General features: G+C 38.7%; 1 protein-coding gene across 7 annotated transcripts in view; it reads right to left on the bottom strand.

Annotated features, from left to right (window-relative positions):
- The window catches only part of LOC134680077 (alpha-catulin), a 117,926-nt gene that overhangs the window by 17,037 nt on the left and 74,681 nt on the right, over nucleotides 1-26,208 (bottom strand). For 3 of the 7 annotated variants that reach the window (XM_063539111.1, XM_063539110.1, XM_063539106.1), the window contains exons 1-5: nucleotides 12,579-12,684; nucleotides 11,732-11,962; nucleotides 7,597-7,734; nucleotides 3,470-3,505; nucleotides 1,108-1,137 (exon numbers count right to left, since the gene is read on the bottom strand). In XM_063539111.1, coding sequence (XP_063395181.1) covers nucleotides 1,108-1,137; nucleotides 3,470-3,505; nucleotides 7,597-7,734; nucleotides 11,732-11,962; nucleotides 12,579-12,677 — 534 coding nt within the window. In that variant the 5' untranslated portion in view covers nucleotides 12,678-12,684. Of the gene's footprint in view, nucleotides 1-1,107; nucleotides 1,138-3,469; nucleotides 3,506-7,596; nucleotides 7,735-11,731; nucleotides 11,963-12,578; nucleotides 12,685-12,992; nucleotides 13,136-26,208 lie in introns of those variants that run through there. The other 4 variants (XM_063539107.1, XM_063539108.1, XM_063539112.1 and 1 more) reach the window with 4 other exon arrangements.

The raw sequence follows: 26,208 nt of genomic DNA, 5'->3' as shown, positions 1-26,208 counted from the left end.
GTATAGTAACCAATGGCTGATTTAGACGGCACGCGAACTCGTATGCGATTTTAGATACATTGAGGACTATTGGTTACATCTAATTCAGCCGATAAATCAAATCATTGCAATCATGTACAACATTATAAATTATAAGTATACAAGATACACATATGTGAACATGAACCCGGACAGGGTATAGCAATTAGTTTTAATCTTATACTAAAGTCTTATTAAAATAAATGCTCGTAGTTTACACAAATACCGCAATGTAATGATAATGACACTCGCATGCGAGTTCTCGCATCGTCTAAATGAGCCTCTAAGAAATGAGCTTTAACTATTTGGCTTGGCAACGCCTTCAAACATACCGATTGCAAGCGCATATAAAAGTAAGTTTTTAAGCCTTTTTTATAGGTTTATTTTTCCATTGTTTTTTTTAATATAGTGTAAAATAATAAGAGTAAATAACTAGACAGATAAGAACTAAAATTTTAGGCAATAGTGCGCATATACTACGGCTGCAGTGTAGGTATTGGCTGATAAAAGCGTTAATTAGAACTAACTTATACTTAGTAACAACGAGAATAAGATAATTATGCTATGTATTGTCTTTGGTGCTTATGTGATTTCGATTAAGATTTACCCAATTACTGAATAGCAGGAAGCTAAAGCTATATGTTTACATAGGTAGGTAGGCAAGTGAATTAAAATATATCTACACAGGTAAGCCTTAAGCATTAACTGGTCTACAACTTATTAATTCCTTAGGGTAACAATATGAATATAACAACTTTTAAATACTTACATATTGTAGACGAATTAAATCTATACCTATGATATTATGGTTTTAGAAATAAATGCTATGATATCCCCCAGTTACTAAGTTACAATGTGCTAATAGAGGTGTAAACTGTAAATAACTATATTTAGGTAAGTCGTAGTCGTTGGAGGTGCAATGAATGTACCTACAGAATGCAATGCGATTGCTCGACTTCGAGTCTTCATTACGATAAAATATTAAAGCAAGTTAATAAAATACGAGTAAGCGTATAAAATATTCTACCTCTAAAATATTTATTAGCGAAAGTTTAGAAGGCACTCGTCTACCTACGTGATAATTTGTACCTGTTCACGACTATCCGAGAATGGTTGCAACTACAAGAAAAAAATAAAACTGTGTTTATGTATAGAAAGTTTGAGCTAGCGAAACATTGTGAAGGCACTCGTCTACCTCCTAGGCAAATTGTACCTGATGGTCACGACTTTCCGACAAAGGTTGCAACTACAAGAAAAAATAAACTCGTGTTTATGTATAGAAAGTATAAACTGATATGCAAACTTTCAATGAATTTATAGGTTGAAGTATTAATCGAATGGAAAATCATTAAAATGCACCGCACAATGGAATAAACTATGGACCATTCCTTAAGAATGTATTATGTCGTGTCTAGATAATAGAATTTAATCATTTCATGAATTGCCATTTTAGAATTGATCGTCACTTCAGGATATGATGATGATTATGATTAGATAAGGTTTGACTTTTTCATGATGCGGTCAAATGATTATTTAATGAAATGATTGCCACATTATGAAATGATTAATTATAAGATCTAGCCACATACATATAACACGGTAGCTTCGTGCTTACGACTTACGATTATATTCAAGAAGTTCATTAAAGATAGAACCTGAATAATCATTAATCTCAGGAAAGCATGTGTTATGCAATACGATCATGACTTTAACGAGGTGCGGTTTAAATTATATCTCTTGTGGTATCTGTTACACACTGCGGAACTGTTACGGAGGCAAGTTGACCGTGTTTCGGGCGTGCAGGCCGCAAGTGTATTCCAACTGCTCACCGAGCAGGCGAGGTGAACGAGCAGGCAAAACAGTGAGACGGTATCATAGGGATTCGTAACAACTATGTTCGCTCTTTAAACTTGCACGCCCGAGTGGTAGACAAGCCAGGCTTAGGTGAACGATTGGAATAACATCCAAGTTGGTCTGCCCATCGTGATAGCACTGATCTCTATCGCTTCATTAGCCGCCCGCCGTTTGAACCAGGCCTGTCATTTATCGATAATTTCTTATTAAAACGCACCTTTTGTTTTATCGACGGTAAAGCCACTTCCCGATTAACGATCCTTTTCGTGTACTAGCATGTTGACATCGTACTGCCATCTAAAATATTTTAAGCCTCTCTAAACGCTAAGCTTTAGGTACATACCGGCAGGTATATGTCCAATTGTCCACGTGTAAAGCTGGATAAACCTGGACATATCTTTACAAATCTTACCCACCATCTCTACTCCTATCTTGATATTAAGTCAAACTAAAAATATATACAGCCTATTTAAGCGCCGTGGTACCTATTTCTTAAACGACTAGAACACAAGTGAATGAATGTTGAAGTGCATGCAATGAAGAATATTGAAGAAGGGAAGAGATTAATCTTTATCGATAGCCGAAGTGTGTTGGCCGCAGGCGAGTTGCGGCATGCCGGTATACGGACTACACGGAGCTCTTCCGGCCGTGTCTCGCGGAAGCCTCTTCAGTTGTGTGCAACGAGTATATGCAGACTAACTACCACAGACTCCGGATGATGAAGCGTTTACGAGGACTCACGGTCACAATATAGGCACAATATTAATAAAGTAATGATTTTTGTTTGTACTTAATTTGTAATTCTCCATGGTTAACACGACTTGTAGAGTTAGACCAATGTGCAAGTGTTATATAAACGACGACGACGATACAACCTTTAAAATGACACTTGCATCTCGGCCAGCAAAATCGCTGCCAACTTAGCTTGGTTTATCGCTACTAACTATTCATGTATAGTACAGTCACCGTACCTGCATTAATATGTTACTCTTCGAAGGTCCCGAAAACATGTGTCACGCTCTTATGGCTCTAGAAATAAGATCGTGTCAGAGATTTTCGCGGCCTTCGTTGCATAACATATTATTGCGTGACAAGTCGTAGACATGGATGCAAGGTGACATAAGACGTTGCGTTCTTATATAATGTGACCGCGGGTCGGCTTAGATGCTTCGTAAGTTGGTAGGTGATCTGTGGTGCTATGTATTGAACGTATACAGTTTGCTGTTAGCTGTTATTGCTACCATGGGATAGGTGTTATCGTCGAGTCGTGTTCATGTTACACAATCTCATATGCATGTTAGCTTTTATAAAACATGCTAAATGCAGGTGAAATATCTATCTGGGATCTGGGTACTGTGTGACTAATGGTTACATGCGTTGTGATGCTGATATGTTGTAGATGTTCACAATGAAATATAAATGTTTAATTCGCCCCAGTGTTCTAACATTTTTAAGTAGTCTATAATTAAACTACTTTGTTGACTTTAAGGAACTAGAAGACGCGATATAAGTTTAGTGTTAACTTTGTGAGTTGTGTTTCCTTAATCTTAATACTTCAAAAAAAAAAGAATAAAGTGGAAATATTAATTTGCTTTACCTGCGGGTTTTCCTTTTTAGACGTATTCAAGGTCCACTATCCATTCAATAGGGCGGCAAGAAAAAAATATATTTTTTAAGACACATACACCTACATCAATATTTTGATCATATACGGTTTTCAATACCACAATAAAATCGGATAGCTGTTTTGATATTGGCTTTGTTGTGATATAATTTGGGGAATATTTTTACTGCAATGGATTGTGGGCCCAGCGGCCGTTGCGTCAGCATACATTTAGAGTTACGCTCTAAAAATTTTAGCAGCGTGCGTTAATAAATACGAGGGAATAAAACTGAATTTAGCACCCGTAACAAATGTGTTGACCATTTCAGGGAATGTTGTTTTTTTTACGGGGCTTGATAATGCTACCGCCTTTTTTTATCTAGGGTTATTATTTTCCAAGATGGAGAACATTTTAAGACTGACAACCTAAGTTGAGAAGTGGTAACGTTAAGTCACATTTTGTAAAATAGCGTTTATTTAATAGGTACTCGGATTTTACATACATTCGTTTGAAAAGCTTACTTCCCCAGGTTGGTAAACGAAACCATTATAAATAATAATTGAAAATACATTAGGTATTTATCCCCCAAAATGAGATTGGATCTCTCAAATACTTAAAATAACTATATACGTATAGTTATATTTATAAAAATATTACTTGGGTAATGAAATCACATATCTATGTGCTGAAGACCAGTTTTCGTTGTGAATGATAAATCCGTAGACGGTACATATGTAAGAGCACAAGCGGCGCGACAGGACACAACTTTCCCGATAAACGCTCTGGCACACTCTCACAGTGTAGGAAATATCCAATAAATAGTTCTAGTTTGTATAGGTAATAAAATACTTGCTCTAGTGGTTTAGAATTGTTCCTTCTAGAATGTGGGTGGTTCAACTGAGCATGCCCGGATAACTACAGCTAATAATGCACTTAGAGAAAATTAAGATACATATGATATTCTAATATTTTAGGTTGTTTTTCTGAAACCAACCAATAATTATACTACTTATTTTATCCATAAATAAAGGTAAATGTTTAATACTAAAGTATAATCAGTTACTAACTATACATCCATGCATATTACGTAATATTGGAAAACGATTGCTATAAATAAGTTACAAAAAATCACTTATTGTTAACCGACTTCCAAATCCCAAAGGAGGAGTTTATCAATTCGGTTGTATGTTTTTTATTTTTATTTTTTTTTTTTTATTTTTTTTTTATTTTTTATTTTTTATGTTTGTTACTCCATATCTCCGTCATTACTGGACCGATTTTGAAAATTATTTTTTTGATTGTATGTATATGCATACAGATTGGTCCCGTTTTTGTCAAAATCCAGTTCTGATGATGGGATCCATGAGGAATCGACGGAACTCCTCAAATCTTAAAGGCATACATATGGTGATTTTTGTGTTTTTATCAACAAATCAAGCATATACATTCAAAAACGTGACATTTGATGAAGTGGAACTGCTGATGATGATCAGAACGGAACTCTTCAACGACGCATAGTTCACGTTTGGCGATTTGTCCTCTTCGTTATGTTTGTTAAGCAAGTTTAGTTTTTAAGCCACATTTCTGTCAAGCTCGAGTTCTGATGATGGGATCCATAAGGAATCGAGGGAACTCCTCAAATCTTAAAGGCATACGTATAGAATTTTTTGTATTTTCATCATAAAATCAAGCATTTACATTAAAAACTGTCGCATTTGATGAAGTGGAACTGCTGATGATGATCAGAACAGAACTCTTCAACGACGCATAGTACATGTTTGGTGATTTCGAATTTCGTTTTTGACTTGGACTGGGACCCGGACTCATACCCGGATCCGGTTCGGACCCGGACTCGGACTCGGACTCGGACCCGGACTCGGACCCGGACTCGGACCCGGACCCGGACTTGGACCGGGACTCGGACCCGGACTCTGACTCAGAGACCCGGACCTTGACCCGGAAAACCACTATGATACCTAAACTAAATAAACCACTATGGTTACCTACCATAAAATGTGGGTATGATGATGCCAAACCCCTCCCGCTCAAACTCCCGTACACCGCACCGCATGCGCCGTTGAGTGGGTTAGGTTAGGTTTGAACTGCGATCCTCACAAAACCGAACAAAAGTGGGTTAGGTTTGGTTAGAACTGCGAGTCTTACAGAAACGAAATGCTACTAGAAAAGTGGGTTTGATTAGGTTCGAACTGCGATCCTCACAGAACCGAACTGCTATCAGAGAAGTGGGTTAGGTTAGGCTAGATAACTACGACCCTTACGGAAACGTAATGCTACTAGAAAGTAGGTACTGGTTTTACCTCCTTTTCTACATAGTGCACCATCTACCATAATCTTTCACCGGGCCCCATAGAAGTCGGTTTTTTTTTCTTAAAAATTATTCTTATATCTCATTAAATAAAAAGAAATAATGAATGTTAAGGTAAGTACTTGTAATATTAAACCCATTTGATTCGATTACTACCTACTACCTAGTGCAGAATTTACCTTAAAAGCATTAAGTTAAATATATTATTGGGAAAAAAAAACACCAAAGAATTATTATTACGCCCTACCTAACTGAAGGTTAATCGCTACACGTACAATACATTTCAAAATAACAGTATTTTACGTATCAATATAAGCTCGTAGCCATTACAGAGGATAAAAGCGAAACAAAATTTACATAAAACCTTCGTAAAATATGAAACTTCCTTTAACAAACGTGACTCGAGCACATATCAATGGCGTCAGACGCATTCCCTCTGGTGCTAGATGTTTATCGGGCATTCTGCCGTCTTAATAGGAAATACGCGTCGTAATAGGGCCACCAACCCACCAGGCAAAATAGGCGCATTAATATGACGTTGAGTTGCGGAAACCAAGCCCGCGAGAACCTATAACCTATTGGAAATACGTGGCGGGCAACAGGACGGCTGGAAGCTATTATGCGCCCTACGGCACAAGCATCGGACTCTGATTGTTTATATTGAATTTCATATAACATTAAGGGAAAATTAAGGCATGTTATGTTAGCTGAGTGATGCAGAGTTAACAAAGTTTACGTAGCAAGCGCAGCTGAAATAATGTTTTTGTTACTGCTCGTAGCTACGGCGAGATATATAGTACTGCAAAACAAACACGTAGTTAGCTTATGGCCGATTATCTCGTAGTGCTAGTTAGTGTATTATGTAGCTCGGTAATTACAAGTCGGGTGAGCTGCGGCTTATGGCTTACGTTTCACGATTTTTTAACTACATAAATGGTAAAATACTGCAAACTTTAATTCGTTATACTCTATGTTGTTGTCTAGTTCTTCCAGGCAAGAAGAAAGGAAGACCGTCTATACTCGTAAACTTTAAAAAGAGGTACTCTCAATGAATTGTTATATTCTTATATCGGTACATAAAATAATCCTAAAATTCATGATTAAATATACAACTAAACGATGCGAAAACTACCCCAATGAAGCACTTACAATATGTTTAGAAAAATGATCTGGCTAACTACTTAATACAGTTTTAAATATATTTCTCATTCATTACTAATTTTTATTTATCAGTTAATGAATTTTTGTGAATTAACATATCTACTTATTATGGTCTAAGTATTCTATGATTATGCAAATGACAACCTCCTGTCAGTGGTCCTTGTGGCCGGGCAGCCCCTCGCGAAACAAATGATGGATGAGGTCCAAGACGCGCCGCATCTGGCAGAATACGGTATCACAGTTATACCTGAGCCGTGTACATACCTACCTCCTGGTCGTCGTGGCCGAGCAGTCCGTCGCGCACCACCAGGTCCATGACGCGCCGCATCTGGCAGAACACAGGTGTCACGGTTGTGACGGTTGTACCTGAGCTGTGTACCAACCTCGTGCGAGTGGTCGTCGTGGCCGGGCAGTCCGTCGCGTACCACGTAGTGGATAAGGTCCATGGCGCGCCGCATCTGGCAGAACACGGGTGTCAGGGTTGTACCTCAGCCGTGTACCAAGTGTACCAACCTCGTGCGAGTGGTCGTCGTGGCCGGGCAGTCCATCGCGCACCACGTAGTGGATGAGGTACAAGACGCGCCGCATCTGGCAGAACACGGTGTCGCGGTTGTACCTGAGCCGTGTACCAACCTCGTGCGAGTGGTCGTCGTGGCCGGGCAGTCCGTCGCGCACCACGTAGTGGATGAGGTCCATGGCGCGCCGCATCTGGCAGAACACGGTGTCGCGGTTCTCCCGCGCGCTGGCACTCCCGGGGTGCCTAAGGCAAGTCTGTGAAAAGCATTAGTTGGGGTAATTATGAATTATGATATACAGAATGGATTTACTTTGTACAAGCTGATTTTCTATCGCAGGAATAAACCATAGTAGCCTCTGTGATTATAGATAGTTAAATTTTTTCTTAACTTATAATTAATTATACAAGGTCAAACATACAGATACTCAATAAAGTTTAATTTCAATAAACGGTATCTACTCTATGAGACTTAAATATAGGTACATATTTCACAAAACCAAACTATGATACCTATCTAAGTATTTTGCCTTTGTATTTAAGTATTGTGCTACGAGGATTGTCGCACAGCAAATTTAAAAACTGAATTTCCTTATATTTTCTGTACAAAATTGTACGATGCTGCGAAGCATTTCGGTAATTTATTGATTGGCAACACCTGCTTAAAGCAAAGATATCCCGAAACATCAGAAAGCGATTTATCAAGACCTACGTCTGGAGTATAGCGTTATATGCAAGCGAGACGTGGACATTAACCCAGCGTGATAGAGACAGATTGAGCGCTTTTGAAATGTGGACATGGAGAAGAATGGAAGGAATAAGCTGGAAAGAGAGGAAAACAAATACGGAAGTATTAAATTTGGTAGGTGAGAAGAGATCTCTGCTAAAAATAATTGAAAACAGAAGGGGAAACATGTTGGGGCATCTGATACGTCACGATAATTACATAAAGTCTATAATTGAAGGCAGAATAGAAGAACAGAGAGGCAGAGGAAGACCGAGACGTGCATATATTGACCAGGCCAAAGAGAAAATTAATGTAGTGACGTATCAGGAACTCAAAACAGTAGCAGAGAAGAGAACGGAATGGCGAATACTCCACCGACAAGAGCTAGGCTCTTAAGAACAATGATGATGATTGATTGGCAAAATGTTTTCTGATGTAATCTAGGCACGGGCCCGGTCTGTGCCGTGACATGGAATAATTCGCGAGCTATATCCAAGTCTGCGATCTCTTCGTTTCGGTCCTTGACGTCGCTACGGCTCGGCTGAGCAGTCCGCCGCCGGGCCGGGTCACTTAATCATCGAAAGTTATAAAAGTTCAGATTAAGAGGGAAACTTTAATTTCTTATTATCCTAAAGTCTTACGTCCGTTATTTTAAGGAACGCTTTGAAGTTAAAGGCGGGTAATTTCATTTCAAACAGTTGGAACTACAGACGATGTAAGATAAGTTTCACCCGTTAGCGTCGGGCCCGTGATGACACTTATGTATCTACGCAATGTACTATATTATGTACTGAACTAAAGAAAAAATAGCTACAGCGACGGCGTAGCAGTAGCCTTAAAGGCTTATTAGATACTGCTACAAACCGAAAGCAAGTCACTTTGATTCTGAAGGAAGGCGCATAAAACAATCTGTTAATACTGTTGTCATTTTAAACAACAATCTGTAGACCTAATGTAAGTTAATATCTGTGTGAAAATCATTCATGTGACTTTACCCAATTTTATAAGACTCGTGAAATTTATATGCCATACCCGTCGGAAGATTTTTACAAATGTATCCTTTCAGCGTTGCTCAATTCCGTATTTTACAGCTGCGCACAGATGTTTCCAAGAAATATCGCAAAAGAAGCGCAAGACGACTGCCGCAAAAATATGTCATGTGAAAACGGGGAACCATCGAGCGTACGTACGACACAGCCGCCCGGAAACGTTGACAGATTGCAGGCATTTGACTACTTACTATCTCAACGTCGCATCTCTATAGCATCGTTTCGGAATATGAGCTCTAATTCAGAAAGAGCAAGGTTGCTTTTGCGCTTGTTTAGCAGTTAAGATAAGAGGATGAAACAGTAAGAGGTCATTTGCGGCCGACGATCCTCAGCGCACTCTAACAGGTCACCGCCGAAGCTAACCGTATTTGAGAAATAGGGCCCTGTGCTTGAAATATGGGCCACGCTATTTTTATTATGCCATAACGCCGCTGCCGTTATGAACGGCTATCGGAACTTCAAGGTGTTATTCGACCTCTTCACATCGCAAATTACCCACTATTGAGGAAATGGAGCACGCGATATAATATATGTATTTGTTACCTATTTCACCCTATAGTAGTTGAACCAGCTAAAACGAGTTATACTCGTACCTAGTTAAGCAATCAATACTATAATAACAAGAAATTATTTCGTTGTCCGAGAAAGTTGTGATATATACAAAATAATGAGATACCTAATAAAATATACCTATTTAATGGTAACACGGCATAGACAATCTCTTAAATCCTTTTGAAATATAATAGTTAATTCTTTACCTTAAATAAGAAAACGAATTTGTGATGCCACATTGTTAATCCATTCGATTTTCTAAACCATCCGCGCCTATGTGTATTACGTTTTTAATATTGGCTATTATCATATTTTTTGCCAGTAACATCAATATTACTTCATGCTTTACAAAAATGCAATGAACATTCAACGAAACTCGTGATTCAGCCTTTTCATGTTAGTTTTTCGCGAGCGAGCACTTACATGGCTGTCACTTCGTACAATGCCCGTAGCGGCTCACTTCGCAGCGGTTAAAGCTATTTCATTTCTTAAATTCCTGTGTAATAAAACTGCCATTACGTCGGCCTGGGATGAATCTCAGCGCTTAAACGTAATGATGGCTCTCATACCACGCCTGCGGTCACAGACGCTTCAACTAAGCTACTATATAAAAGAAAAAAAAATACGTTTAACTCTAATTGCATTTCTTTAATACCTGTTCGGCTAAGCTCAGCTCTGAATAACATTTTAACAGTAAAAACAAAGTACTTAGGTAAGTTATAAATACTTTAGTTTCGTAGTTAATCAATTTGTGTTGGTAGCTACAAATAATGTTGCGTGCGATATCATAAAAGCTGTAGGTCAGATATAATTAAAATAGACTGCCTCATATTTCATCGAATAGTAGTCGTAAATATTAAAAGCCTTATCTGAATTATTTTTGAAACGCCATTTGAAACTATTAATTTATTAGGGTTGCGTGAAAACTCCCGTGTCATTGAATCTGACGTTGATTAATTGCCATCGTTTCCGCGAATCGCCTACAATTCGCAGACATTTCTTTTATCGAGTTTCAATAAATCTAGGAGAAACAACAAGGTGTGGTCACGATACCTCGGGGCAGGGCACCTAAATAATAGTTGGGCCGATCAGCGACCGACAGTGCTAATATACTGGACCCACGGGACAAACACCACGTTTTAAATTTATAGTGTGCCATCGCTCTAAACCCTTTATCGCGGCGCTGCGTTTCTTCTGGGTCCAGGCTTTAATTAAGTACTTAGATCCTTAACGGTATTGGAGACAGCTTTCAACCTGTCTGTGGTTTATTACGGCTATAAGAAGCGAGCGATTGAAACATTTTGTAGGATGGATATTATACATACATAAATTTAGTGACTTGGTGCGTGCCGCATAAATTTATCTCAACTATTTCTGACCTTACCTGTCGTAAATCATAATGTGGCACCAGCACTTTTCTAAAAATATGAAAGACAGTAAGCTAGTGCCTCTAGCTATGCTATCCTTAGGCTAGCCAACTTCACAAAGCGAATAGACAAATTTTTCTGGAGGTTTTAATCACACTAAATTCAACCCGCACTTGCAGAAACTTGTCTTAGTAAATACTTAGATTGGCATATTGATATATGATTACGGCTCCGGTACAGAGACATACGGCGCGATTCGGGAAATGAATTAGAGATTCACTAGATATGTGACGTTCCACGGCAAAAGGTACCATTGCCCCGGCTAAATATTGGAGCGGCGTTAATAATAGCATAAGCGCCAGGCGCCATAAGGTACCTTTTGTCGTGGAACGTCACATAATTATCTTTACTAATTCATATCTAGTGAATCTCTAATTCATTTCCCGAATTGCGCCGTTAGTATATATTGAGATTGGTACATTGGTATAGGTAGTGGTAGAGAGACATAACTCAAAGAAACAATACATTGGAAGAACAGAACAAGCCTTCAAATCCTTACTTTGGATGAGGTAAGTAGCATAAGCGTAGATCGTTCCAGTACGTTCCTCGCGGCGGCGACCTGTGCTCTCCGCCGCTCGTCTCTCAGGTCCGCTCTCCGCTCCGCCGTCAGCCTGGCCAGCTCCACCATCCCGCCGCCGAACTCGGTGAAGGCACGCACGAACTCCGCAAAGTTGGACACGGACTCGAGCCGGTCCAGCGAGCGCGCGACCTGCCGGTATTGATGAAGGATCTTAGGACACGGCATCTCGAATGCCTGCTGATGCTCATAACACCTTATAATATATACTACGTCAACTATACTATTGTAGAAGGTATATTAACATCTGTCAGGAGAAAGTTTTGCAAGTAAATTAAATTAAGGTTTTAAGGGCGAGAAAGAGGTGTCGGGAGTTTTCGAAAATAAAGCTATAGTAAAACAAGAAGATAATGTAGTGCAAAAAGAGACAAAACTTAAGAAAAGTGATAATAGATTTACTATTTATGCAGGCACATCTATCTAAACTTATTTTAAAACATTCAGTACTCACATCGCCGACTTTATACCCACGTTGTTCCTGTCTACATCGAGTACCTAGTCGCTTTGTCATTCTGTCGCCCTGCAACTCATTTTGAAATGTCATTCAATTGTTTACGAAAATAAAGTAAACATGAGTTACTTTATTTTCGTATAAGATGATTTACGATTGAAGGAAATTTCAAAGTGAGTTATTGTACTTATGCTTAATGCAGCAGCTTTGCCTAAGTAGTACCTTCTACAGTCCGATAACCATGCCGAGATCGATGCCAGCAGTGCCCGCGCTGCTCCACGCCTGCGCCGACTCTGGCTATTACATCTGAGTAGTCACCATGTCCTTGGCTAGCAGCAGCTGTCGCACGACCACGATGTCAGCGAGCAGCAGCACGCGCGTGACCGCCGCCAGCAGCGCTGGCGCCGCCGACACCATGCCTGCGCCGACCCTGGCTATCTACATCTGGGTAGTCACCTTGTCCTTGGCTAGCAGCAGCTGTCGCACGACCACCATGTCGGCGAGCAGCAGCACGCGCGTGACCGCCGCCAGCAGCGCCCGCGCCGCCGGCACCATGCCTGCGCCGACCCTGGCTATCTACATCTGGGTAGTCACCATGTCCTTGGCTAGCAGCAGCTGTCGCACGACCACCATGTCAGCGAGCAGCAGCACGCGCGTGATCGCCGCCAGCAGCGCCCGCGCCGCCGACACCATGCCTGCGCCGACCCTGGCTATCTACATCTGGATAGTCACCTTGTCCTTGGCTAGCAGCAGCTGTCGCACGACCACCATGTCGGCGAGCAGCAGTACGCGCGTGACCGCCGCCAGCAGCGCCCGCGCCGCCGACACCATGCCTGCGCCGTCGGCGCCCGCACACACCCGCTCGATCGCACGACCTGAAGACAAACATTCATTCGGAAACTTTCGCAATTTTTACACATTATTATTTACGGAAACGGGACGGGACGTTTTGAGGACGGTATTATCCCCGTGGTCTCGGAGACCATCTCAGACCACCACCACCACGGACAGACCACGGGGACAATGCCATCCTTGAAAGATCGGGGGTAGGTAATTTTAAGACTTAATTATACGCTCTTTGCAAATCATGAATAAAACTTACATATATGAACGTTATTTTGTTTGCAGATGAATCAGTTGCGTAAAATTTTGTAATCAAATAAACAACCGAGTACTATGTAAATTAGGTAGGTACGAATTGAAAAGTAACTTTTTGTTGAAGCACAGTGTAATGTAACTCGAAACGAACGAGTTAACGAGGTTTGTAAAATATTGATTATAGGTTCTTTGAAAACATGGAATTTATATGTAAATTACCTTAATTTTGATGATTACATCAATTTAATGGTATATCTTTTTGATTCCTCAATCGATTTCGTATCTGATTAAAGCTCTTTGAAGAAAATAATGAAACAATACTGACTCGTATTATTATTAAAAGTAAAAATAACAAAAACCTGGAATGTACTGAACCCTTGTTTGTGAAGTTCCCAACCTTGCGCCTATAAAATGACACAGGATTTAATTTGGCATGCAGCTTTCCTAGTTAAACTAGGCATCAAAATTTTCTAACGTATGGAATAATAAGATTTATTATTTGCAATAGTACCTATTAACAGTCATGGCACGTCCAGATGAAAAAGTTGCATTAAAGGGTTATCAGAGGCAATCAGCCGTACGTGTGGGTCGGGCCGCGGGCCGTATCGTAGCTGCCCCTGGGGCTGCCGGGTGGACGCTGGACGCTGACCAGCTGGACGCTGACGTGACTTACAATTGAACTATGTTACTCTTTTTTTTATTAGACTCTAATTATTGATTGTCGTAACAATTATAAGTACCTATTGTAAATTTAAAAACCGTTTATTGACAGTCACTTTGTAAAAAATCGAAAAACCTTGTAGGTAACTAATATTCGAGATACCTACTAAAACGACAAGTCCAGTTTTTCCGACCGTTTTGTTATTTTAAGTAGTACAAAAATGAGACAAAAAAGCAGGATGATTGGGTAGTAAATTGACAATAAAAACTAATTTTAGTAATTTATGTACTAGTTATCTGGAACATAAAAACATGGACAATAATTACATCGGTTGTGCATTAAGCTTAAAATAGTTAAAATCCCTTGATGTCAAGCAGCTCCGCAGGTAACAATATATTTAGCTAGTATGTAATTGAAATGTAATATGTAACCCAGTAATTTGTTTTGTCAGACTAGATCCGAAACTGAATTTTAATCTCATTGGGGTGGGTCTCATGTCTCGTCTCTATTTATTTGAGATTTTAAAATGAAAAATTGCTTTTATGGTGGATTTAATGTAATTACAATACTCAAAGAAGGGTTAAGCTCGGTCGTATCGTATTAATGCACCAAAGAAGACCCGTTTAAACATGAATAGCAAATTAATATTTAAGCAAGACTAAAAGACAGGACATTAAAGAGGGGCGGGCAAGAACATTGGTGTCATTCTAAATACTACCTGAGCACAGCCGAGACGACGACTCAGATAAACCAGTTTAAAATATGCACTCGGATTACGTATAGTTATTAAGGATCTCAAGAACAAGTTGTAAAGGTTCGTCTATTAACTGAACTCGCTTGTGCTTGTCCAAGCAACATGAAAACGCCGTCAGCCGCGCGGCTAAAGCCCAATTATGGCTAAAATAGTTTTCAGACGCTGAATCATTGCGCCCGCAGCGTCTCATATTTACAAATATTAATTGCTCAGGGCCCTTAACGAGTCTGGAGAACATTGGATTCGACAACTACAATATTTACTTTTACTAATACAATTATGGACAAGAAGTTGTTAGTTTTCGTGGAAACTAAAATGGTATTATTCAAAATAGTTTCTAGTGAAATGGTAGAATCGGAAGATTTAAATTTTTTTTAACATTGTACGTATTTTTCCTAATAGAAGTTCAGCTAACTCCAGGTATACTAGTAATTATAACGTAAGGATTAGATTTTTTTTATATGCCCGTTTTTTAACGTTTCGCAAAAAGCGCAAACAAAACATCGGTACCTCGACAACTTCATGTTTTATAATGTCAACAGCAAACTCTGTGCCATGGAATCCCCAACCAAGTGTCATCCGAGTTGGACAACATCTGCAGTTGACACAATGAGTAGGTACTTATTAAATTAATGGTGAAGAAGGCCTTTGATGTCCTTATAATCATACTTTGAGAACAGTCAAACTTTAGGGTAAATGTGTATTAGCGCAACCCAGGCACGATAAAATTGAGTTTTGGTAAATATTTAGGGGCGGGGCGCTTGAAGCCGTTATTATGTAAAAAGTGTCAACTAAAGGGGTGATTTCTAACACACGCGAATTCCTAAGCTCAAATTAGTTTTAAGTCGATAATTTTATTTAGGGTAATATTGAAATCTTTTTATGCCATTATGGTATGTAATTACATATTCACAGATTACACATGCACATTGAAGCATAGTAGGTAAATGCAGATCACCACTTGGCTGATCTTCTGTATGATACAGGGACTGTAAGATGACATACAACTTTATACCTGTTGTGTCAGCGTACGGAACGTACCAATGAGTTCCTATATGATTTCGAAACGTAAAATGTATATTGGCGAATAAAGTTTTTGAGAGATAAATCCATAAGAGGAAACCCGCTCAGACCGGAACCTAATGTTCCAGTATAAATCAACCTCTAACAATGATTGCCGCTAGTCTTAATTGTAAGGTGTCTTTATGCTGAGTTTGGGTCCACACGAATTATTCCAGTTTTGTTCGCACGAATGGCAAAGTTTTTGAATTTATTAAAGGCTCATTTCCGAGACCAGCTCGTGGTACCCTCAAACCTATTAAAACTTCGACCTTTAATTTCTTCCTGTTGTGCGAACATGCTGGTCACAACAACATTGTTAACTAGTGATATTTGAATGAAATGGCACGCTAAGGTTCTCCTTCTTGTATTGTACACCGTCGCTTGGTCAATGTCATGGAATGAGTAGGTAAAATTTAAGAGGGGACGTTAAGCCAGAAAATTAGAAGGAACGAATTAATGAATATTAGATGTGTATTTCAAGCCAACTTTAACCTTTTAGGTTTTCAGTTGGAGACTGCCCTTCTCACAGCCTCAGAAATACAGGCAAAGGTCAACTACTTACCCGATGAAAGTCTATGAAATTTGCGGGTAGACACTATAAATTCAAATGTAGGTAGGTATTTGATTATAATGTATTTGATAAAATTATAATATCGCTTACACGGTCACTAAACATAAAACGAACGACCAAAATTAAATCTTCTGTCTAAACTACACATTTCATACCTACTCGTCGTATTTCAAAGGGATGGGATGAAATCTAATTTTGGACCTTGAATCTTTGAACACTTTCCTTCTACATGAGTACCTAAACCGGATATCAGGATGAAACTTTGCTAACCCTGTCGTAGGTAGATATGTAAAATAGCGAACAGACCCGAATGGAATCGGTGTGCGGCCGTTAGGCTAATGTTCCAATGGCCGTGTAGCCGCACATGCATATATTCCAGCATCTATGACGTCACTAACGGAATTAGGTGAAGTATTTTCGTTGTGTGTGAATCACAGTGTTTGTAATGAAATTCTGGGAAATAAGTTAGTGTTGTCTAATTTTGTAATATTTGTACGTCTAACAGCAATAATTTGTAATAGTACTTAATAAAAATTATTTACCCGAAACGGAACCGTTCTAACACGATTACCGGACGAGCAGAGCGACGTCATGGATCAAGTGTCAAAGTAGCTCCACATCATAAGCCCCCTCCAGACTATGCGCGTAAATCGCGGGCGAAGCCGCGAACGCGAGTGTGGAGTCGATTTCGCTGTCTGCGAAAATCGACGCCACACTCGCGTTCGCGGCTTCGCCCGCGATTCACGCGCATAGTCTGGAGGGGGCTATAGACTTATAATATATAAAGACGGTGTCTCAGCGAGCTGTCACTGTTGCCACTTTTGTTTAGTGTACGATTAACAATGAGGCCCACCTTGCTGTAGCCATGTCGATAAAGTCATATCGATAAACTATCGACATTTCTTGCAATTTTAATTTTACTTCAAAGGTTTAACGGTACCTAAAATGAACAAAAACGCTTTTATTCTTTACTGTGGTTATCAAATCACAATTTTATAGTCACGCCCCAGCAGCGAACCAAGGGAAAGTTCAGATATTTAATTAAAATAAATAAATACCTCCTAAAATAGGTGTTCCGCAATAATTGAACTAATATATTAAGTATATTATAATATATTCATTATCCATTAGCATTTCAATTATGTTTATGTTTAACGAAGATATTGAAGCTTCAATTAATCGCTATTTCGTTCCGCTGTGTAGCATTTATCGATATATAACATGATTAAAATCGACTTTTCACATCCCTAAAAGAGCACACATATACGCTTTTACGCACACATACACAGCCTGGGCGCATCACAAAAGGCAACAATTGATTTGAAGTCCATCTTGTCAACAGTATGGTTGTCCTTTTTTGACAAACGGCATTTTTAAAAGAGCGTGGAGAGAGAAATGATACTAGTTGCTGCGCCGTGAAAGAGAACAGAAAACGTTGGGCCCTTGCTCCACATCATCGTATAAATTTACAACAAACTGTCAATAGGTAGATACCTATAGTATTAATTATATGGAGACGACACTTGTCATCCTACGCATCGAGTTTGAAAAATATTATACCTACTCGTATCTCTACAAACCGAATACATACATATTTTTGTAGTTTTTGCGTTTCCGCTTTCTCTACCTCATTGTTTTTAAATTGAGCCATTATTTTAAGAATAACCCGTGGTTATGGTTTGCCGATATTGAAAGCTACTATTTATCTGTGAAATAGCCCGACCACAGGCGTCGGCAAGCCGTAAACCGAGAAAGCCAAGTCGCGCGAAAGTAGTGAAAATTTAATAGCTGGATAGAGAATATTTCAATTCAAGAAGATTTACTTTGAAAGTGAACTTCATTCTGTACCTACACGCCTTGTAAAGTTTACTTATTTCGACGATTGACGACGTGTTGCAGATGACATAATATGTTTACACAATACATATGTATCTACATGCTGCACGTTTTATTTTGACGAAACCTAAGGTGCATGAGCTTTCTGTAAGATGACAAAGTCTAATGTGGATCTGAAGTTGTTCTTTTTTTATTTGATTTAACAAACATTTATAATAATTGTCAAAAAACTTACACATAATAACTTTCTAAGCATACGAGTAGTATGACAATTTTGAGTCACTTCTTTCGGACGCTGAAGGAAATCTTGGATCCATCCGCGCCTGCTTCTGCCCGCTGCTGCTAAAGTTATGACTTATTTTCCGAACGTGCATTAAATTGTATCAATGTCTTTATATTTGCGTTATTGGTAAAGAAAAAAATCGCGCTCGCCTGTTCCTCTGTGCGTTGTGAATATGTCCCCGGGTCCTAAGACTTTTTATATCAACATGCTATGTGCTAGATATGATTAGCATAAAATACAATTCTGCATCTTGCACATCACGTTCGTCGATCAATATTAAGTTTAACTCATGGCCTCAACTCTGCTGAGAGCTTTTAAGTAAAACTAGAGACAGGTGGATAATAAAGATTGTCAAACTCCCCCAGCTGCATCTTTTACAGCTCGCTGCATCTAAGTGTATGGTAGATACCACGCATTACTTATAGGGAAGACTTGAACGCTTAATTTGGCGCTTTGACTTATGCACTTAATAACGTGTCATCAATTATTGGGTGCTTTTTCGACAGCGATGATCAAGCCGAAACTAGGTAGCCCTTTCCTGGCGATATTTACCTTTACTGAAGAACTAAAAGCAGCTTTATACACATAATCTTTTTGATACAAATCGAAGACAAATACGGTTCAGAGTGGGTTGTGCTACGGGTAGAGCTCGTTCGGGACGTTCGGGGGTTTCGGGTCGGGGTTCGCTTAAGCTAACTCTACACCGACTTTGACAGAGCAAAGTGAGGAAGAAACTATAAACTTTATATTTTCATATAAATTTGACATTTATGATGACATTGATGATTGAAGTCATTACTACACTTTGTCTTAGCAAAATTCGCTGGTCCAATATTACTTGTTTCACTTTTATAGAACTGAAATTTGAACATTGTCATAGTGACATTAAGTCGAATTTTAACTATAGGTACCTATCTTGAAAATAAAACAGAACCATGTGATATTGGGCCAGCGAAATGCCATTCAGAGTTAGCTATGTTCCATTCAATTACATTTCTATATTATTTGCTCGTCTCTATTAAAACGTGGCAGAACTCCGGATTGGCAGCAACCCGTCGATACGTGAGCCGCATACACGCAATGTAGAATTTCGTCAAACCCGGCACGGAGTTAATTGCGTGTCAACAAACCGCTTTAGTGTTAAATCGACCGCCTGCTAAGTGATAACTCGTTCGGAAATAATGGAAATGCTATGCAATATCTACGGTTTACGTGTTTCCTTTGTTCTTTTACTTTATGGCACTGACTATTACTGCCGTATTCGAACTTCAAGATATTCACAAGAGACGACACGTACTAGATACGTTATAGTTTAGATATCAACTAGTTCTCTTTTGCAGCGCAATTCGGGCAACCAATGTCACTTTTACGTTAGATAGAGTAAGATATCTATTAGATGTGAATTGGATCTCTAAGTCATATCCTGTGGAAATCGTTCAAGAGTATCTCCAGAATCGCGCAAATGTCAAATTTGACAGGTTAAATCTTAAACATATCGTTAACGTATCTTGGTGTTAATGCTGTTGGATTAATGCTGCTTGAAAATTGTTACACCCACCAGATCCTAACATACACCTACACATTTCACAAGACTGAAGTATCTTCATTTCATTTTACTCGTATTCTGATTGAGGTTAGACAAATATTTGGGTAGCCCTATCAATGTCAGGAATATTTTGAAATTTACGTGACTGTATTCTGTCCGCTATAATCACCCAGGAGAACCTGATAAAAGTGATAAACGTATGTTTGAATGGGATCACTTGGGGGATCTCAGAAGACAAAATCGTCCAATACGATCACCTGGGTGATCTTATTGGATACACTCTGATGAAGGTGGTAACAGATTTAAGTGACTCGAAATACAAATCTAATACCTTTAAACGAGCAATTCTTGTTTATTTATACGTTTCGAGGATCTCGGAAACGATTTCGCTGAAATTTTCGGGGTTTTCGGGGGCGATAAATCGATCTAGCTAGGTTTTATCTCTGGGAAAACGCGCATTTTTTATATGTGTTCGGTCTCCCAGACATTGTAACTAATTTGTTTCAATTTTAAAATAAGGGTAACATTCCATTTCCAACGACAGCTGCACTACTGTCAATTATACTATGGAAATTGACAATGACAGCGACGCGTTCAGTAGCGGTAGTGCAGCTGCGGATAGAAATGGAATGTTACCATAAGTCAGACCCTAATCTGAGAGAACAATGGTGTTTCCGGTTTCAGAAATGTCACAGCTGACAGATCATATCCATAATAGTTTCAGAATAATAAATTAAAATTGGAACCAACCTCCTTAAATTAAAGTAAGTTTTATATTAAAGATGTGTAATGTAATACAGTTAGTTACTTTTACGTTGAGGTTGCGTCTTAAGTTTTTCCGCTATACTCGTATTGCTGTTTTATTGTTGCTTTCCGTATGTAGCAGTGTCCAAGTTATAATGTTATGTGCTAACCGTAATTTCTACTAAGTATACCTACATCTCAGAAACTTCGAGCAACAATGTTGTTATCTCCGTCTCTAACTATTCTCGCTTAAACTGAAAACTTCGTCCATCGCCCAACCAATTTAATAAAGCGGCCAAGTTATGCGACTTGGAGTTGCGAGTTACGACATTATAGTCACAAGATCAGGGCTGTCATTACATTCGCTTGTCGGGCCCGCGTCGATTCGACCAACTCAGGTGGACCAGTTTCTGTGCGGTATTTTCCTACATGCAAATTGTGACAGGCCTTGATGTTACGTTACTATATTTCGTCCAAAGACTCGACTCGCCGGAGCCTAAGGAAGCAATTGAATAACACACCCAGGTGTTAAGTCAAATGGCGTATTTTCGTAACAGGGCTATTAGTAGAATTATTAGGCTTTCTCATTAAGATGCACGGCCGGAACGCCTAGTTTATCCGTCCTGACGCGTTATACTTCGTGACGGGAATTGGGGTCTGGAGGTACGTATTAGTGTTAGTTTAAAACGGCCTACCTGTACATAATTCATACTTATTAATAAAATATTTCATGCCCCAAAATTACCTTCACCCCAATCCGTAAGTAATCGAAAGTTGAAATAAATATTGATTTAGCTGTATTCGGACTAGCGTTTATCTGCGCATATTTATATTATTTTTAGCTCGTTTTCTAAATGAGATCTCGTAGCAAAAATATAATTCCGTGCGTATTCTCATATTTATCGCGAATGATGATGTGTAGCTAGAGCTACATACCGGGTGTGGCCTGTAACACGAGCAAATAATTAAAACATAGATTGTACCTACTCCTCAGAAGGTGACTCTTTTGTTCTATTAGATAACTTTTAAAAATTATGAATATGAATCTTTAGACTTCAAAATATAAATAATTTCAATGTATGCTATTATCATTGTGTTTGACGTTGGTTATCACGCCTTTAACATAACAAAATACACAATACATTGCGTCTTAGAATAAATTTTAAAGTGTGTTAATAATGAAACACAAGTCATTTTGAAAAGTCACTGAACAAATGTTGGTCAGTATGACGAGTACAGCCTACAGTTTAGTTTGCTCGTATTAGAGGCCATACCCATAATATGTATCGGTTCAAGAAAATTCACAAGCATAAATTCATGTGTACGCGTACCTATACACATACACACACATATATATCGCAGGCAACGAAACTCTACCATGTAAATGTATATTATTTAGTAAGCACTGCTGTTGTTTACGGAGTGTATTTTTATGTTCTCTCCCTATTGGAGGGAATACTTGCTTATCGTCTGTCATCCGAATACGCGTTGGGAACCGTTTTCAAATTCCATTAAGTCGCTCGGGAATAGGTAACTCCGTAACATGAAGTTATATTGTTTAAACTGGAGCGATTTGTCACTTTTTTTGCCACACTAATTTGAACCTTATCACCGAGACAGAAAGTTGTTCGTACCAGACTAGAGAAAACGGTCCACATGAGATAGAAAACCCGAGCCCTGTGTCTCACTCGCACATGTTGCCAATGTTAAAAAGATACCATTGTGGTAGAAATTATATCAAATTACTACTGAAATTCATTATCTTCTTATAATATTTTAGTGCTATATTCCGATTACAGTTCTGATATCTTTTAAGTAATTTGTTAATTATTATGATGTTAATATTATTAACTGATTAAGCCAAGCATGTGTACAACAAAAAAAAACAGTAAATTGAATATGGTAGAAATTGTAGTAACTTTGAATATTAATTGGTATCCCCAACTTGATGACGTATTTTTCGTGTATTTACAAAATACGTAAATGGCGCCGCTTAGCATTTATTCATAAAATATTTAAAAAAATGGTTAAAACATGTTGTGTGTGGGGTTGTAGAAGTGAAAGCTACGCTGATTGTGGAATATCTTTTACAGGTTGGTCACAATTATTCAATTTTACGATAAAAATACAAGAAAACATTGTCAAACTCATTAGGGTGACCATGATGTCGGTACGATTTAGATCGGTCTTACAGAATTATTATTACGTACTTAATGTAAAAATAAGTTTAGGTACCTAAATAGTATACTAATAAATAAATAAAGATAACTATACTTATTTTGGCATGTTTAATTATTCGGTTCACGTAATGAGAGCTAATAATTGCCAAAAATTAAATCCAAAGTCCTTAGACATTACAGACTCATATTTATACATAATATTTAATTACTGAAACGTTAATTCTAACTATTTATATATATGTAATCGATTCTATATAGGTTGAACACATATTTCCGTCCGTATACAACGGCGGCAAATTTGAAAATTTTGTTGCAATTACAAATCTACGATGACGCTTAAAGAATAGCTAAAGTATGCAAAAGGGAAGTCATCACGTATATTAACACACCATGAGTATGATATTGATAGTGATAGGTATTTTGTTAAATTATGAAGAGCATAAATAGTGTAAGATGCCGGTTTACACGGTTAAATGTAAGTTTTTATTTCGTTGTGTGCTAATATTTTATCATTTTAGTCAATAATCAAGATAATTTCGTGTAAAAACATAAATTGTTACGCAACGCTAGGGCTTGACAAAATGACTAGTATCGATAACCAGTCGGCATAGTAATAATAACTACAAAGTTATTTGCGAAACAAGTGTTAAAAGTAGGAATTAAATTCGCAATGAGTGGTGATTAATTAAAACACGACCGATGGCAGTGTTTTTGATCGATACGATTTGCGAATTACCTAGTTACCTAGTGCAACTACAACGTTTTACCCGACCCTGGATATCTGTCTCGCTCTCTCTTATAGCTGTGTCTTTGATGGACGTACGGCGGACCACCTTCCTCACAATCGACCATGATCGCATTGATCGCGATCCAATACGCTCATCCCATCTGTAATAGATTTTATAACGACTAAAAGCTTTTATAACGACTAAATTAAGTAAGGTTGTGTGAAGCGTTTTACAGAAGGGAAAATGACTATCCATCTCTTTTCTGGGGCAATTATACTAGCATAGGGAAAATACAGTATTATTCTCTCTGATTATGTGCGAACGAGAAAAGAACCTGGCCAAACTATATAATCATCTTATGCTAATATCCCACATTCATGTGACTTATGGTCACCCTAATTAGAAAGAGATGCAGGGCTCAGGTTTAACCTCTCATGTGGACACACTTTTTGGCCAGTGTACACAATCCGGATTATTAATTCTAAATCCGTGCTCCGTAACCGCTTGAGGCGGATAGCATCATTGCTTTAAAAAGAACTGTATAAGGAAATATTTAGCAAACGCTGAAAACCGTTATGTTAGAACAAAATAGACGAATTATTTAATTAATGTAACCCACATTTAAAAATAGGAAAAAAATGTGGATAGTATTTAAATACCTTGATATATTTTTAGTATGTAAAAAAGATACACACAGAGTAATAAAAACAAAAACATCAAACCCCGTCTTTGTAGGAATTATTTTGCCCCCCAAGGCTATATCTCCTCTAGTATCTAGTATTACATCCATAAAGAGCAAGACAAGGTTTTAACTATTGCCAGCCGCAGCCGCGCCTGTTATTTATGCCCGTATTCTACGGCAGGAGTCATAAACATGATTTCGATCGTAAACTGTTAATCTCCTGGAGAGGTGGTTAATAATGTTGAGTGAGTAGTGTAGCAAATGTGCCGGTAATTAAGCGGAAACTATCAAAAAGGTCCTCCTTAAGGTAATATTCGGATGTCAACTGCAGCTACTTACTGTTGCGACTATTCCACTCTGCCGGCCTAGCCAAGGTTACAATCGCTATCGCTTCGACAACGAAAAGCATTATGTCTCTCTATCGCTCTTCCATATTAGCGTGACAGTGACAGTTGCGTTTCGATCGCTACGGAGCGTAAGCAATTGGCGTCTTGGCTACGCGGCCTGGTTAGAAGTCTAAGATTCATTAAAATATAGTCATTCTCAAAGTTAGTAATCTTGGTTCTAGGCTACAAAAGACTCTTCCTCCTCGGAAAACTTCCTAATTGCAGTGCAGCGAAATGCGGCAGAGGTGAAGGCATTAAATATTCATTCAAGAGTCATTAGAGCACGCCTTCTTGCATTATTTCCTACAAAACCTAGACCTGCAAAGACTGCTGTAGTAGCTGAAGCTTTGACGTCAGCAAATCTGTACTTCAAAGTCTATTAGATCTAGTGATTTTTATGCGAATTGTGATCCTGTGTTACTTAAGTCATATAATTATCTTTCAAAAATCGATTAGTATTTAAATCCGAATAAAGTGATCATTAATAATGAACACCTTTCATTCTATTTTAATAAATCTATCCCTTTCTGAAATGTATTCCATGATTCTATTAGAATACTAATTCGATAATGTACCGTAATGCATATTCAAACGTGAGATTTCAGCGGCATCGGCCGTCGAATAAGCATGTCGGCATCATCCCACAAAACGCTTACCTATTACTCAACGGACTTGTTGCCGCTGCCTAATTCACAAAACATTTTGTTTCATTCGCGAATGTCTTCAAAATAAGGTGAGCTTAAAATCCGTATACAACTATGTAAATAAGGATTTGTAACGTTCAATTCCTACATTATTATAATTTAAATATTCGAGTATGAGATAGAAGGGAACGTGGTTTCCATACTAGATCTACACTTGGATGGCAACTGAGTTCGGGCTCATTTAGACGATGAAAGAACTCGCAAGCGAGTTTCATTACATTGCGGGTTTTGTCCCATCGGTTTAATTGGACGTAACCAACAGTCCGCAATGTAACTAAAATCGCATGCGAGTTCGCGCACCGTCTACTCGTAAATCAGCCCTTACTCTTGCGGCATTACTGCTGGGCGCTGTCACTTTCAATTAATTTGACAAAATGAGTGACGGATTGAATCTTCTAATCCAGGCAGTAATGCGGCAATTGTTAGTTAGAGACCAGTAATGCGGCAATAGGAATACAGCTGCAGTTGCCGTCCAAATGTCACCTTTTATGGTATATACTTATAGTATTTTATACCGTGGTACCGATTGGTAGCGAAAAACCATAATCGTAATCGAATAAAAGTGGATAGAGGGGTGTAGCGTGTTTTCCGCTCAGTGAGGGCCGTGAATAACGGCTGCGCTTATCCGCAGCGACCGCAGGTGCGGTGTGTGGCCGCACCGTGTACCGGTTTGCGAGATTTGCGTCATTTGAATATACGAATTACCTACCCCT

The sequence above is a fragment of the Cydia fagiglandana genome, chromosome 3, assembly GCF_963556715.1.
Source record: "Cydia fagiglandana chromosome 3, ilCydFagi1.1, whole genome shotgun sequence".
Taxonomy (NCBI): domain Eukaryota; kingdom Metazoa; phylum Arthropoda; class Insecta; order Lepidoptera; family Tortricidae; genus Cydia; species Cydia fagiglandana.
This window is presented reverse-complemented; position numbering and strand designations above follow the sequence as displayed.